General features: G+C 39.4%; 1 protein-coding gene across 3 annotated transcripts in view; it reads right to left on the bottom strand.

Moving 5' to 3' along the window:
- The window catches only part of gdpd5b (glycerophosphodiester phosphodiesterase domain containing 5b), a 51,180-nt gene that overhangs the window by 21,083 nt on the left and 18,388 nt on the right, over positions 1-11,709 (bottom strand). For all 3 annotated transcript variants that reach the window (XR_002274979.1, XM_020600300.1, XM_020600301.1), the window contains exons 3-8: positions 5,222-5,325; positions 3,943-4,036; positions 3,667-3,726; positions 3,183-3,281; positions 2,270-2,363; positions 877-1,022 (exon numbers count right to left, since the gene is read on the bottom strand). Coding sequence is in view for 2 of the 3 variants with exons in the window: in XM_020600300.1 (XP_020455956.1) it covers positions 877-1,022; positions 2,270-2,363; positions 3,183-3,281; positions 3,667-3,726; positions 3,943-4,036; positions 5,222-5,325 (597 nt within the window). In the remaining variant the exon portion in view is untranslated. The remainder of the gene's footprint in view (positions 1-876; positions 1,023-2,269; positions 2,364-3,182; positions 3,282-3,666; positions 3,727-3,942; positions 4,037-5,221; positions 5,326-11,709) is intronic.

The raw sequence follows: 11,709 nt of genomic DNA, 5'->3' as shown, positions 1-11,709 counted from the left end.
GTGTGTACATTAATGAGGAAAAAAATGAACTTAAATGATTTTAGCATATGGCTGCAATATAACAAAGAGTGAAACATTTAAGGGGGTCTGAATACTTTCTGTACCCATTGTACCACAAAAAGCAGGGTGTGTTTCTGAGTGAGTGAGTGAGTGAGTAACTGTTATAAATAACCAGGAATTCATTTCTTTCCCTTCCAAGTTTTGCTTAATAACCAGAAAGATACTGTGCCAAATAATAAATCCTTCTTTAGATAATGTTTTCAAGCCAAAAAAATATTCCACACACATAAATCAAATATAAAAAGCTAACGTGTGCTTTTGTGTACATAAATCACATCTTAATGTGGTCTTTAGATGCATTATTATGTCAGAAGCTCATACAGACAAAGACTGTAGTGAAGTTTAAAACATCTGTAAAAGAGATAGATACTAGGGAACCTGATCATAAGTAGTCTAATCATTTCTCCTTCACATCTAGCTGCCCAACTGACAGTGCTCCCTGCATGTCTTTGCCATGCAGAAATGTCTTTGCCATGCACAGTGAGAGCTCCAGGCCCTCACTGGGCTGTTTGTGGACTATTTTCAGTTGCACAACCACAAGGTCATTAATAGACTAGAATACCCTGGGACATGCAGGAGAAGAAAAATGAATAACAAATGAGAGAAACATACATTTAAAGGCAGTTTAAAGGCATTTAAAGGCTTCATATTTAAGTGGCTCAGTGACATCAGCATAGCTAGATGTAGGGGTTTGACCTGTATCAGGTAGCTACAGTAAAAGCATACTATGGTGTGAAAGTACTGTAAAACTATTAGTTTAAAGAGGCACATTTCATATAACAACATTTTGATCAGATGTCAGAATTGATGACTCACCATGGGGGCACCCTGGTGGCCAATAACATCAGGGCGTGGTTTGAGGGTGGTGGGGTCCATAATGCAGGGGGACGTGATGTAGAGGGGTACCACGTAGAGTCCCAGTAACACACTGAGATACAGCAGCACAACCACCAGCTGGAAAACTGGGGGAAGGACAGATCTGACATAACTAGAGGCTTAAGAATGAGTTTGAAATTTTGGAAAATATTCAGTGTTTGCTTTCTAGCCGAGTTAGATGCCACTCATGTCTGTACAGTAAATATATACATTGTTAGTAGGTTCACCTCTGTGACCAGTGACTAATACAGGTGATGTACCAAGCTAGTTTGTCTTTTTTGGTATCTCCAGCATGGACAAACTGAGGCCACAGTGCTGACAATCACTGGAAAATTGCAATTTTAAATATATTAGGTTTTCATTTGAACCCCTGAGAAAATTTATATGTAATCTAGGACTTTTGTTGCATTTTTAAAGAGATGTGTGATGTAAGAAGTCATTTATATAGCTATTCCCAGTGGCCAACAACCTTGACAACAGGGGTCAAGGAGATGCACTTTCCACTGCATCCACCTCAATGTGATGAGCATTGAAGGCTCAGTGTGGGCTCACACAAAGACACACATGAGGGAGTGTATTTGTTTCAAGGTCAGCTGTGGGGCAGTGTTGAGCAGACAACTCTTGTTACACACTGGAGACTCACAGCTCTTATCCACCCACCCCACACACAGACACACACACACTTCCTGGCATTAAGATTCGACTGTGCATTATGGCAGAAATGCTAAAGTGGGAGTAATCTTGCCAAGACCTCTTCACTTCAACTCAAAAGCATAAAATAAACTGTAGCTAAGGACAAAACATCTCTTTAATTAGTTTTAAGCGTCTCTCTCGGTACAAACTGCGCTGTCCAAAAGACAGTTATAACTCAGTGGAAGCAAAATGTTCAGATAGATTAAGAGTAATACTTCTGACAAATTCAGATTTTATGACTTACATTACCAGCTTACTGCATTTACAATAAATACTACTGCTAATAGCCAATTGCAACTTCCCCAGTAGACAATAAAATAGTACATTAATGATGTTGCCTTATATTTTTGTTCAAACATGTTCTATGCTGAAGGCAGCAACAGCTGGAGCACAAAACACACTTGCAGTACTGCACTTGCACTGCTGATCCCCAGAAAGAGCCCTGCACTAGAAGAGAAAACAATCCAAGGTATCCTAGCTTAAAAACATCACATGAGCCCATAAAAATGTTCATTATCTCCAACACCCTGGGTGGAGGTCCTGGCCTCTGTCTACACTGTATTAATCCTTCACCACTCTTCTTGTGTGTGAGTGTCAGATGGTTACAACAAGCAACTGTGTGTTTCAGACGTAATCATACTTGTTTTTTCTGTGCGGGTGACCTGTCCAGCCACAATCCAAGACAGTGCTGTGACTGCAGCAAGTGCCCCGATGTGCAGGAACGGACCTGTGGCCTGGTCAAACATGAGATTAGAGGGGATGAATGCAGTTACGATATAGCGAAATGAAGACAGAGGGAAAACAAAGATAAGGGGATAAGAATCAGTGTTTAAGAGAGATGGCAGTGAGTAAAGGGCAAGAGCAACTAGACAGCACTCCAAGACGAGAGGGATGTGGAATTACACACATTATCTGAGGTTAAGACATGAGTAACACTATTCACAGATAATAGCTATAATTTGGAGGCATTCAAATTTAATGCCATCTCTTTCAGTGGATTTGTGCATCACCTTCAATCACACCTTCCTGGCAGTGTAATAATGTCACAAGGACACACTAATTACGTGCTTCTCACACTCCTTGAATATTGTTTAGTCGAGTGTAGAGTCCCTACAGTTTTCTTTATCATATTAAATATAGAAATTACAAATATATTCATTACATGCTAGTTATCCATCTATATACTGCATGACTGAAGATCTTTTATTGTAAGAGAACAAAAATATCTAAACATTTATATTATCTAAACATAACAATGCAGCTATTGCATGAGGTACTGATATTATGTCAGGTTATGTGAATATCAGAATGATACCAAGCTATGAACTTTCACAGCTTTGAGAAGAAATACTATGTTCTTAACCTGATAAAGCTATTACAGCTGATTTATTTTATCCAGTGCCCATAAGCCAGTGGTCACAGTCCAGGTAGTTGTGTAGAAAAAAAGCACTCCACCTTGTATACCACAGCACTCAGTTTAACATCAGCATTGATGTTAAGGATGTTATGTTGAGAAGTGGTTTTGTGGGTTTCCTGTGTTTCAGTCTGCTGACCTGCAGGGAGATGGGGATGACATCCCACTCTTGGCCCCATGTTTGACTGACAGATATAACTCCAGCAATGGTGGTGAGCAGAGCAGCAGTCACTCCTATCTGTTTGGACAGAGATACAAAAGATCTGAGCGCTTTTTACTTTGCATACGTACCGTACATGTACACATCAAGGACAGAACAACTCTGTGGTTGATTCCAGTATTTGGTTTGCTGACAACATTCTCGAGCAGGTCATTTACTGGGCTTTCACAGCCCTGCTGGGACAACACAATCCAAACTTTAAGTTCAGGTTCGTTTGACCAGTTATCAATGAGTACACATACAGACACAAAGCAAACAAATAAGTGTATAAACACAAATAAGCACTAGAAAAGAAACAAGGATAAATATACAAGACTCAACCACCCCCCTTCCTTCCACCCAATTTTCACTATCCACACAACACACACACTGCTGCTCAGTTGGCCCACATTTGACACATTACCTTATGGAGCCAGTGCAAATTTAGCTGTTGCCCAAGTGCTATGTGACAAAGTGCTAAAACCTGGAAAAAAGAACAAAAGAGGGAAAACCAGAAAACATAAATAAGAATACAACTGTCAAAAACAAGTCTGCTGCCTCACAGATCCAAACTTGCTCAACACAAACATGTGACTGGTTACTATTTCTGCCAGTACAATTTGCAAACAATTTAAAAGCTGCCTCAACAAGAAAGTATCAAGAGAACACCTCCTTAATGAGAACTTGATGAAAGACAAACCATTAAAAATGCAATGTAGGTGAAACCAGCAGCAGTGGTGGCCAGGATGGGAACAGTGCCATCACTCCACTCCCCAGAGCGGTTGTAGAGGAACCTGTGGAAACAAAAGAGAAAATGTTTCTCAAACTGAGAGCTCACTTGTATTTTATCATCACTAACTGGAGTTAAGACTTGGGAGAGATGAGTGTGTGTAGACATGCCTAACAAGCCTGCAAATCAGCAGGCTTGTTAGGTCTACAGCATTGACTTTTTGCAATGGATCTACAAGACAGATACAAGGATGGCTAACTCGTAGACTGATGGTGTTTCAAAGGTCTTTGACTCACAGGCCGACACCCAGTAAGTTCCCACTGAGCATAATGCTTTATTGTTGGAATAAAACCAACACAGACAGCAGCCTCAATTACCACAGACACAGTTATTGGGCTACAAGAACAATTCAGGGCAAAGATATTATGTGATTGTCATTATTAATGCAATGGTGGTAAATTATTGACAGCTGGTTGTTATGGAGAAGGTTCAGTGTGAGAGAAATAAAAGACGACAAACAAAACGCACATACAGCCTGATGCTCAAAAGAACGACACTGGATGTATCAGTAGGTTCAAAGCCTATAGCATTAATTTCAATCAAAGTCATATCAGAGATTCTAGTGGCACAGAGCCACAGCAGGGTCACTTGACACTGATGATCCTAGCCATCTATGAATACATTAATATTGCAGATAGGCACTCCCTGCTGCTAAATCACAATAACACAAGGGAGGTCACTAACCTTGACTTTTGACCACCAAACTCTAATCAGTTTATCTGTGAGTCCAATTGGGCATTTGTGCCAAATTTGCAGGAATTCCCTTAAGGTGCTCCTGAGATATTGTGTTCACAAGAATGGGACGAACATACGGACGGACAACCTGAAAACATAATGCCTCTGGCCACAGCTGTCACTGACTAAAATATGCAACAGAAAACCAATGCATTGCATTTATAATTTTGGGGAATAAGTGACTTTTAAGTAGTTTACAATGTTTTCAGTCATAGAAATGCATTCACAGGGATGAGTGATGTACAGTATAGGAAGTGTTTGTCAAACTGTTTCTGTTTTAATGGTGTAAAATCTGTGAATGGCTGGGGGAGGGACAGATTAAACTGAAGATTTGAGAAATCAACAAGGTGACCAATAGGAACAAAGTTATTTGAAGCCAAAAACAATATGGTGACAAGTGTGTGGCTCCTGTTTGACCCGACACCACACGTCAGTCTGTTTGACCTATACTCACCAGTTGAACTCATTGTAGTCATTATGTGCCTCCCACCAGAAGTAGAACCAGACCAGTAGCAGACAGAAAGTGAGGAGGAGGATGAGGGACCACAGCAGCTCCCACTGCACACACAAATACTCATAATTAATTATGTAGCTTCACTATATTTAATTAGAAACCTAATTTGATAGCACTAAAATACATATACTCACTGCTCTGTGCTGGGACAATGCAGAAAAGCTCAGAATGTTGACAAAACAAGTAAAAATAATATACCGGACATTCTACGGCTGTGGACATTATACAAAATCCTCTCACAGACAGTATACAGTCTTATGCAAAAGTTTAGGCACCCCTTGATAAATAACAGATTTTGGTGATTTTTTTATTTGAACAGATGTTAACACAGTTTCTCTTGGAAATGGAAAAAATGCACAATATTTTCTGCAAACAGTGATGCATAGTTACTTCTTATGCCATAAATTGAACAAAAATAAAAAATAAAAACATTATTATGGCATGGTGCAAAAGTTTGGGCACCCTACACAATCAGTACTTAGTAACACCTCCTCTGGCAGATATCACAGCTTGCAAACGCTTTTCATAGCCAGCTAAAAGTCTTTCAATTCTTGTACTTGGGATCTTCTCCCATTCTTCCTTGCAAAAGGCTTCTAGTTCTGTAATATTCTTTGGTCGTCTTGCATGCACAGCTCTTTTAAGATCTACCCACAAATTTTCAATGATGTTTAAATCAGGGGACTGTGATGGCCATTCCAAAACCTTCAGCCTGCGTCTCTTGAGGTATTCCATAGTGGATTTCGAGGTATGTTTAGGATCATTGTCCTGTTGTAGAAGCCATCCTCTTTTCAGCTTCAGCTTTTTTACAGATGGTGTGATGTTTGCTTCCAGAATTTGCTGGTATTTAGTGGAATCCATTCTTCCCTCCACCCGTGCAATGTTTCCTGTGCCACTGGCTGCAACACAACCCCAGAGCATGATAGATCCACCCCCATGCTTAATAGTTGGCAAGGTGTTCTTTTCATGAAATGCTGCTCCTTTTTTTCTCCAAACATGCCTTTGCTGATTGTGTCCAAAGAGTTCTATTTTAACTTCATCAGTCCACAGCACTTGTTTCCAAAACGCATCGGGCTTCTGTAGATGTCCTGTTGCATACTTCAGACGTTGGATTTTATGATGGGGACGCAGATAAGGTTTTCTTCTGCTGACTCTTCCATGAAGGCCTTGTCTGTGCAAGCATCGCTGCACAGTGGAACGGTGCACCACCACTCCTGAGTCTGCTAAATCTTCCTGCAGGTTTTTTGCAGTCAAATGGGGGTTTTGATTTGTCTTTCTGACCAGCATACGAGCAGTTCTGTCCGAGAGTTTTCTTGGTCTTCCAGATCTCATCTTGACCTCCACAGTTCCCCTGATCTGCCATCTCTTAATTACATTTCTTACTGTGGAAACTGCAAGCTGACAACGCTTTGCTATCTTCTTGTAGCCTTCTCCTGCATTGTGGGCATCAATAACTTTCATTTTCAGGGTCTTACACAGCTGCTTAGAGGAACCCATGGTTGCTGGGTGTCCACAAGTGTGTGCACAAGGTTTGAAGAGTCAAGGTATTTGTACAGCTTTGAAATTGGCATTTACCAATGACAGCTGTTGCTGTGCATCAGATCTAATGAGCTGATTAAGGTCTGAAACCTTGTGAGAGACTTTGAGACTCTGGAACTCTTAGGGTGCCCAAACTTTTGCACCATGCCATAATAATGTTTTTATTTTTTATTTTTGTTCAATTTATGGCATAAGAAGTAACTATGCATCACTGTTTGCTGAAAATATTGTGCATTTTTTCCATTTCCAAGAGAAACTGTGTTAACATCTGTTCAAATAAAAAATCACCAAAATCTGTTATTTATCAAGGGGTGCCTGAACTTTTGCATAAGACTGTAAAACTTATTAGCTTGAAAAATAAACTAACATTTCCAGAGACCATCAGAGTTCATTACAAGTAAACTCACCACAGACTTACCTACTTTGAGCACACTGTGTAAGCTGGTTGCTGATCTTACCAGGCAGTATTCCCTCATACACTTTGCTAATTATCAAGCAAGGACTTTTAATAACTTCACATGCATGCCGACTAATTGCGGTCCCCATCTGTCACGCACTTTTGTACCATGGCAAATACTGAACCGGCTACATCTTTAGCTAGACTGACATTAACACACCCTAAGCCTTACTTAAGCATGCCCATCTCCATCTCCCTAAATATAACCACTTTTCCTGCGATTCAGACTAGAACCTTTGGACCTTTTCATAAAGCAAAGAAAGTTCCTAATTTAAAGAAAACTCAGGAGAATTGAGCAGCATAATTGCTAGCTGATTTGAAATGTGCTGATAACTCTTAGGTAGCGAACACACATACACTGTTTATTAAAAAAACTCCAGGTTTAACAGTAATATGGCTTTCCAGTGAACAAAAGAAGTTAAAGGGTGTGAGAAAGCGCAAACCTCCATCAAGAAAGATTACTGTCCCCACAAGGCCATTGCACCTAAAGGCAATATTCCCATGACAGTCTGACCCTCACAATACGATTCCTTGACCATGAAAACCTACCCCTAACATTTGGAACCATGTTGATATTACTAGTTGGAAAGCTATTCAAGAAAAGGGATATTTCAGTAACAGCAGTCTTCTTCAGGATCAAGCTTTTGAAGATAGTAAATCAAAACTGCTGACAACAGAGTTTCAGTGACAACAAATTCCTGAATCTAGATGATACAAAAAACAAAAATGCACTGGACTTCATAAAATGTAGAGTCAAGACAGACACTCATTTAGATAAATTAATCAGACCACCTTGAATACACTCAAGTATTGGTGTGACTGCAGAAGATCAGGTTACCACCTCAACCAGCTGACGAGACTTGCATGTACAAATAAGACCATCTGCCTGACTTGTTTTGCTGTTTAAATCTTGTTCCAAATATATATATATATCAATATTTTTTTTTTCTAAACACTACCCAAATGTTAAATATTAAAGGATTAGAATCATGATTCAATCACAGCCCACTGCCTGAAACCATTTTGAACTGTGTAGCTTTTGGAGGTCATGTTTTGAAAACTTTGCCACAGTTCACCATTTGGACCTGGATCAGACTTAATGTGTAACTCATGGTGGTATAAAGATTTACCGTTTAATTTCTGGGAATGCATTTATGGTGTGACTGTAGTTGGTTGTACAAAAAAGGAAATCATGCCGGTGGGGTAGGTGGGGGTGTGATCTTGCTGCCGATTCAATCCCCTCTCATATTTGGACATGTCTTCTGAAGTACATTTAAGAAGAGCCAGAAAAAAAAAAAAAAAAAAAAAAAAAAAAAAAAAACCTATTCTGAAAATAAGACCCTCTTAATGTAAATCTGATAATGCGGGAGAGTTACAGTATTACCAAATACTGTAACTCTCCTGGTGTTTTCCACCTTTAATTTTTAAACCTTTTCTCAAGGACAACATTTACTACCAATGAGACACTGTATGTCTTATGAGAAAAAGCACAGCAAATTAATTCCATGTGAGGCAGCTCTGCTCATGGATGGGAAAGCAGTGACCCTTGTTCCAGTGGTGCTTAATAACTACCTGGATACACCTGGGCAAACTGGCCTCGGTCCTGAGAGGGAACATTGTTCTGTCCCCACTCTCTCACCCTGTTCCCCTCCGGACTATGATGGATGCAACCTGATGCACTCCTGAGAGAGCTGTGACAATACAACCAATAAGTTACCTACACCGAGGTCTCCTTAATTAAACAAATGACCTAATGCATGCCAAAGGCATTTCAGAAAGATGACTCTAAAAATATGGTTTAATTAATTAGGCAGTTAGGCATGTTATTAATGAAAATAACTAAAGAGGTTTTGCTTTTCTGAGCACAGTGTATTAGTGTCACACTTTGGTGTCATAATACCTTATGCAGCTTGTTAGGGCTAATCTTCTCTCTTCCTGTTTCTCAGTCAACTCTGCAGCACAGCTCACCGAGCCTGACATGACTTGGCCTGCCCTGGTGGCATCACATTAATATTCTGCATGGTTGGCATTTTATTCAAGCACAATAGCCCCTAGGGTGCCAACAGAGTGTGGCTGCAAAAATCTTTCAGAACATCAAGATCTGGGAATCATATTTTTAAGGTGCTTTTCTCTGTTCAATATTCTAATTAGAGTTATTTTATTCATACCTTGCACAGGAAACAGCAAAAAAAAAAGTTCTCGTTGGCATTAGCCCTGTAATTGTATATTCTCCTTGGAGTGCCAGGTGGGGAAGTTTTACCTGTTTACTGCTGTTAAAATAGATGAGTGTTCAGAGATATATAAACTAGACTGACTAAAGCACTTAGCATTTTTGTGTGGCCTCACTGGTGCCAACTGTGCTCTTTGGGACAGCCTTCAACGATCTTGTGCACAATCAAATTTAAACAGGAAATGTGTACAGACATGGTCAAACTAAAGCAGTCATCACTCAGTAACAAACAGGTTTTTGCAACTATTAGGGATAATGCCAACACAATTTATCAATCCATGTGCTCTCTCTCTCTATATATGTATATATCTTTTCCCTTAAAGAATGCTTAAGAAAGTCTAACAGGATATGAGAAACAATCCACAGAAGGGTTGCTACATATACTTAGCTGTGGCTCCACAGCACATGCATGTGCGGACACGCTTGCTTAGATACACATAAATCACATACACACTATGATTTTTTTTTTTTTTTTTTTTTTTTTTTTTTTTAAACAAACCTTATGACAATACTATCTACTTTGATTTGCAAGTCAACCTAATATCAAATATGGAAGCAGGATGCAATGTTCTTGAGCAGTGACAAAAACAAACAAACAAAACATTCATACAGCAAAACAGCTGTGGCTCAGGAGGTAGAGCAGGTCGTCCCCTAACTGTAGAATCAGCAGTTCACATATCAAAGTGTCCTTGAGTAAGACACTGAGCCCCGAGTTACTCCCAGTGATACCACTGGTGTGTGAGGGTGAATGAGAAATAATGGAAAGCACTTCAAGTGCATTTAATGTGTAGAAAAGTGCTATACAAAAACCATTTACCGGAACTGGTAATTCAGCGGATTCTATTTTTTTTTTTCCAGCCATGCACACATGCCTCTTTATACGTCTCATACCAAATTACTACATTTACAGTAAAGCACATTTCAGTGTAGCTCTCTGCTACCTTAAAGACAAACACATAATTAAACGACACATTCAATTAGTTATGGCAGCTTGACTCAGTATGCTGCCATCTAACACGCCAACTCTGTGGAGAGAAAATATGGTGTGGGAATCCACTTGCTATCAAAGATGAAAACAGACTGATACAAATACAAACATGCTGGTATGTGCGAACAAACTTGCAAATTAATGTACATGAAGATTTGTTTTAATCTCACAATCAGGGAAGTAAAAGAGAGCTACATTAAGCAGGTGCCTCTCTTTGCAGCCTTCATTGGACTTAACTCAGTTCCTTGTCACATTCCTGAGGACATCTTAGCATTTCATAGGCAGTGTGCCCTGCACATAATGCAGCTGTATCACCAGAGCAATGCACCCATTGTATCTTATCTAACTCTGCAGATCCATTTCATCTGTATTTTTAGACATATTACTCACTTTGCTAAAAATAGAGATAGAACATTTTAATTACAAATGTTAAAGCTTTAATATTTAGCACTTAATGGATACAAAAAAAATCTGACTTTATCCTGAGGGTCTGATACAATACTGTTACTGAAATGTAAGCAAAATCCATATAAAAACACATACATACATGAGTTTACAAACCAAAAATCCCAGTGATTAAATATTAGGCCTATCATAAAGACATCACTAACACACCCCTGCCTCATCACTAAGTCACCTCATGTGATTTATTGAAACCTATGACCCTTCAGTTGGACAGCTAGCAGTAAAATGAGTGAACAAGCATCTGACAAGACACATAAGATGCAGAAAAGATTGGATGCAAAATGTTAATGCTCTTTAGAAAATGACCACAAATCACCAAACCAAAAACAAACAAGAATTGCATTTGAAATGTGGTTGTAAGTACAAAGCAAGGTAAAGGGAATGATTCTGTAATCACCATTTTTATGAGTCAGATACAGCAATTATTTGATTTGAATTCTGCTCATTTAAGCCCCTCCTGTCATTTTAACTGCTGTTAAACAAACAATATAATACTATCACCAAACATGCAAGTGCAACTGCCGGTTGTAGATAACAGTGTTGTCTGTCGTGTCCAATATTTCACAGACCAGAGCAAATGGAGACCACAGGTTCACTGACAAATGAAAGCAGAGCAGCTTTGTTTCTATTTTTGACGCCTTTGTGTGACTGAATGGTAAAGACTGGCTAAATGGAAATACTTTCAATTATTACTGAGAGGCCAGATCAGCTTGCACTGCATGACGTGGGCTGTCTTCCTACAAAGCACCTTG

Source organism: Monopterus albus, unplaced genomic scaffold (genome assembly GCF_001952655.1).
Source record: "Monopterus albus unplaced genomic scaffold, M_albus_1.0 scaffold46.1, whole genome shotgun sequence".
Lineage (NCBI taxonomy): Eukaryota > Metazoa > Chordata > Actinopteri > Synbranchiformes > Synbranchidae > Monopterus > Monopterus albus.
This window is presented reverse-complemented; position numbering and strand designations above follow the sequence as displayed.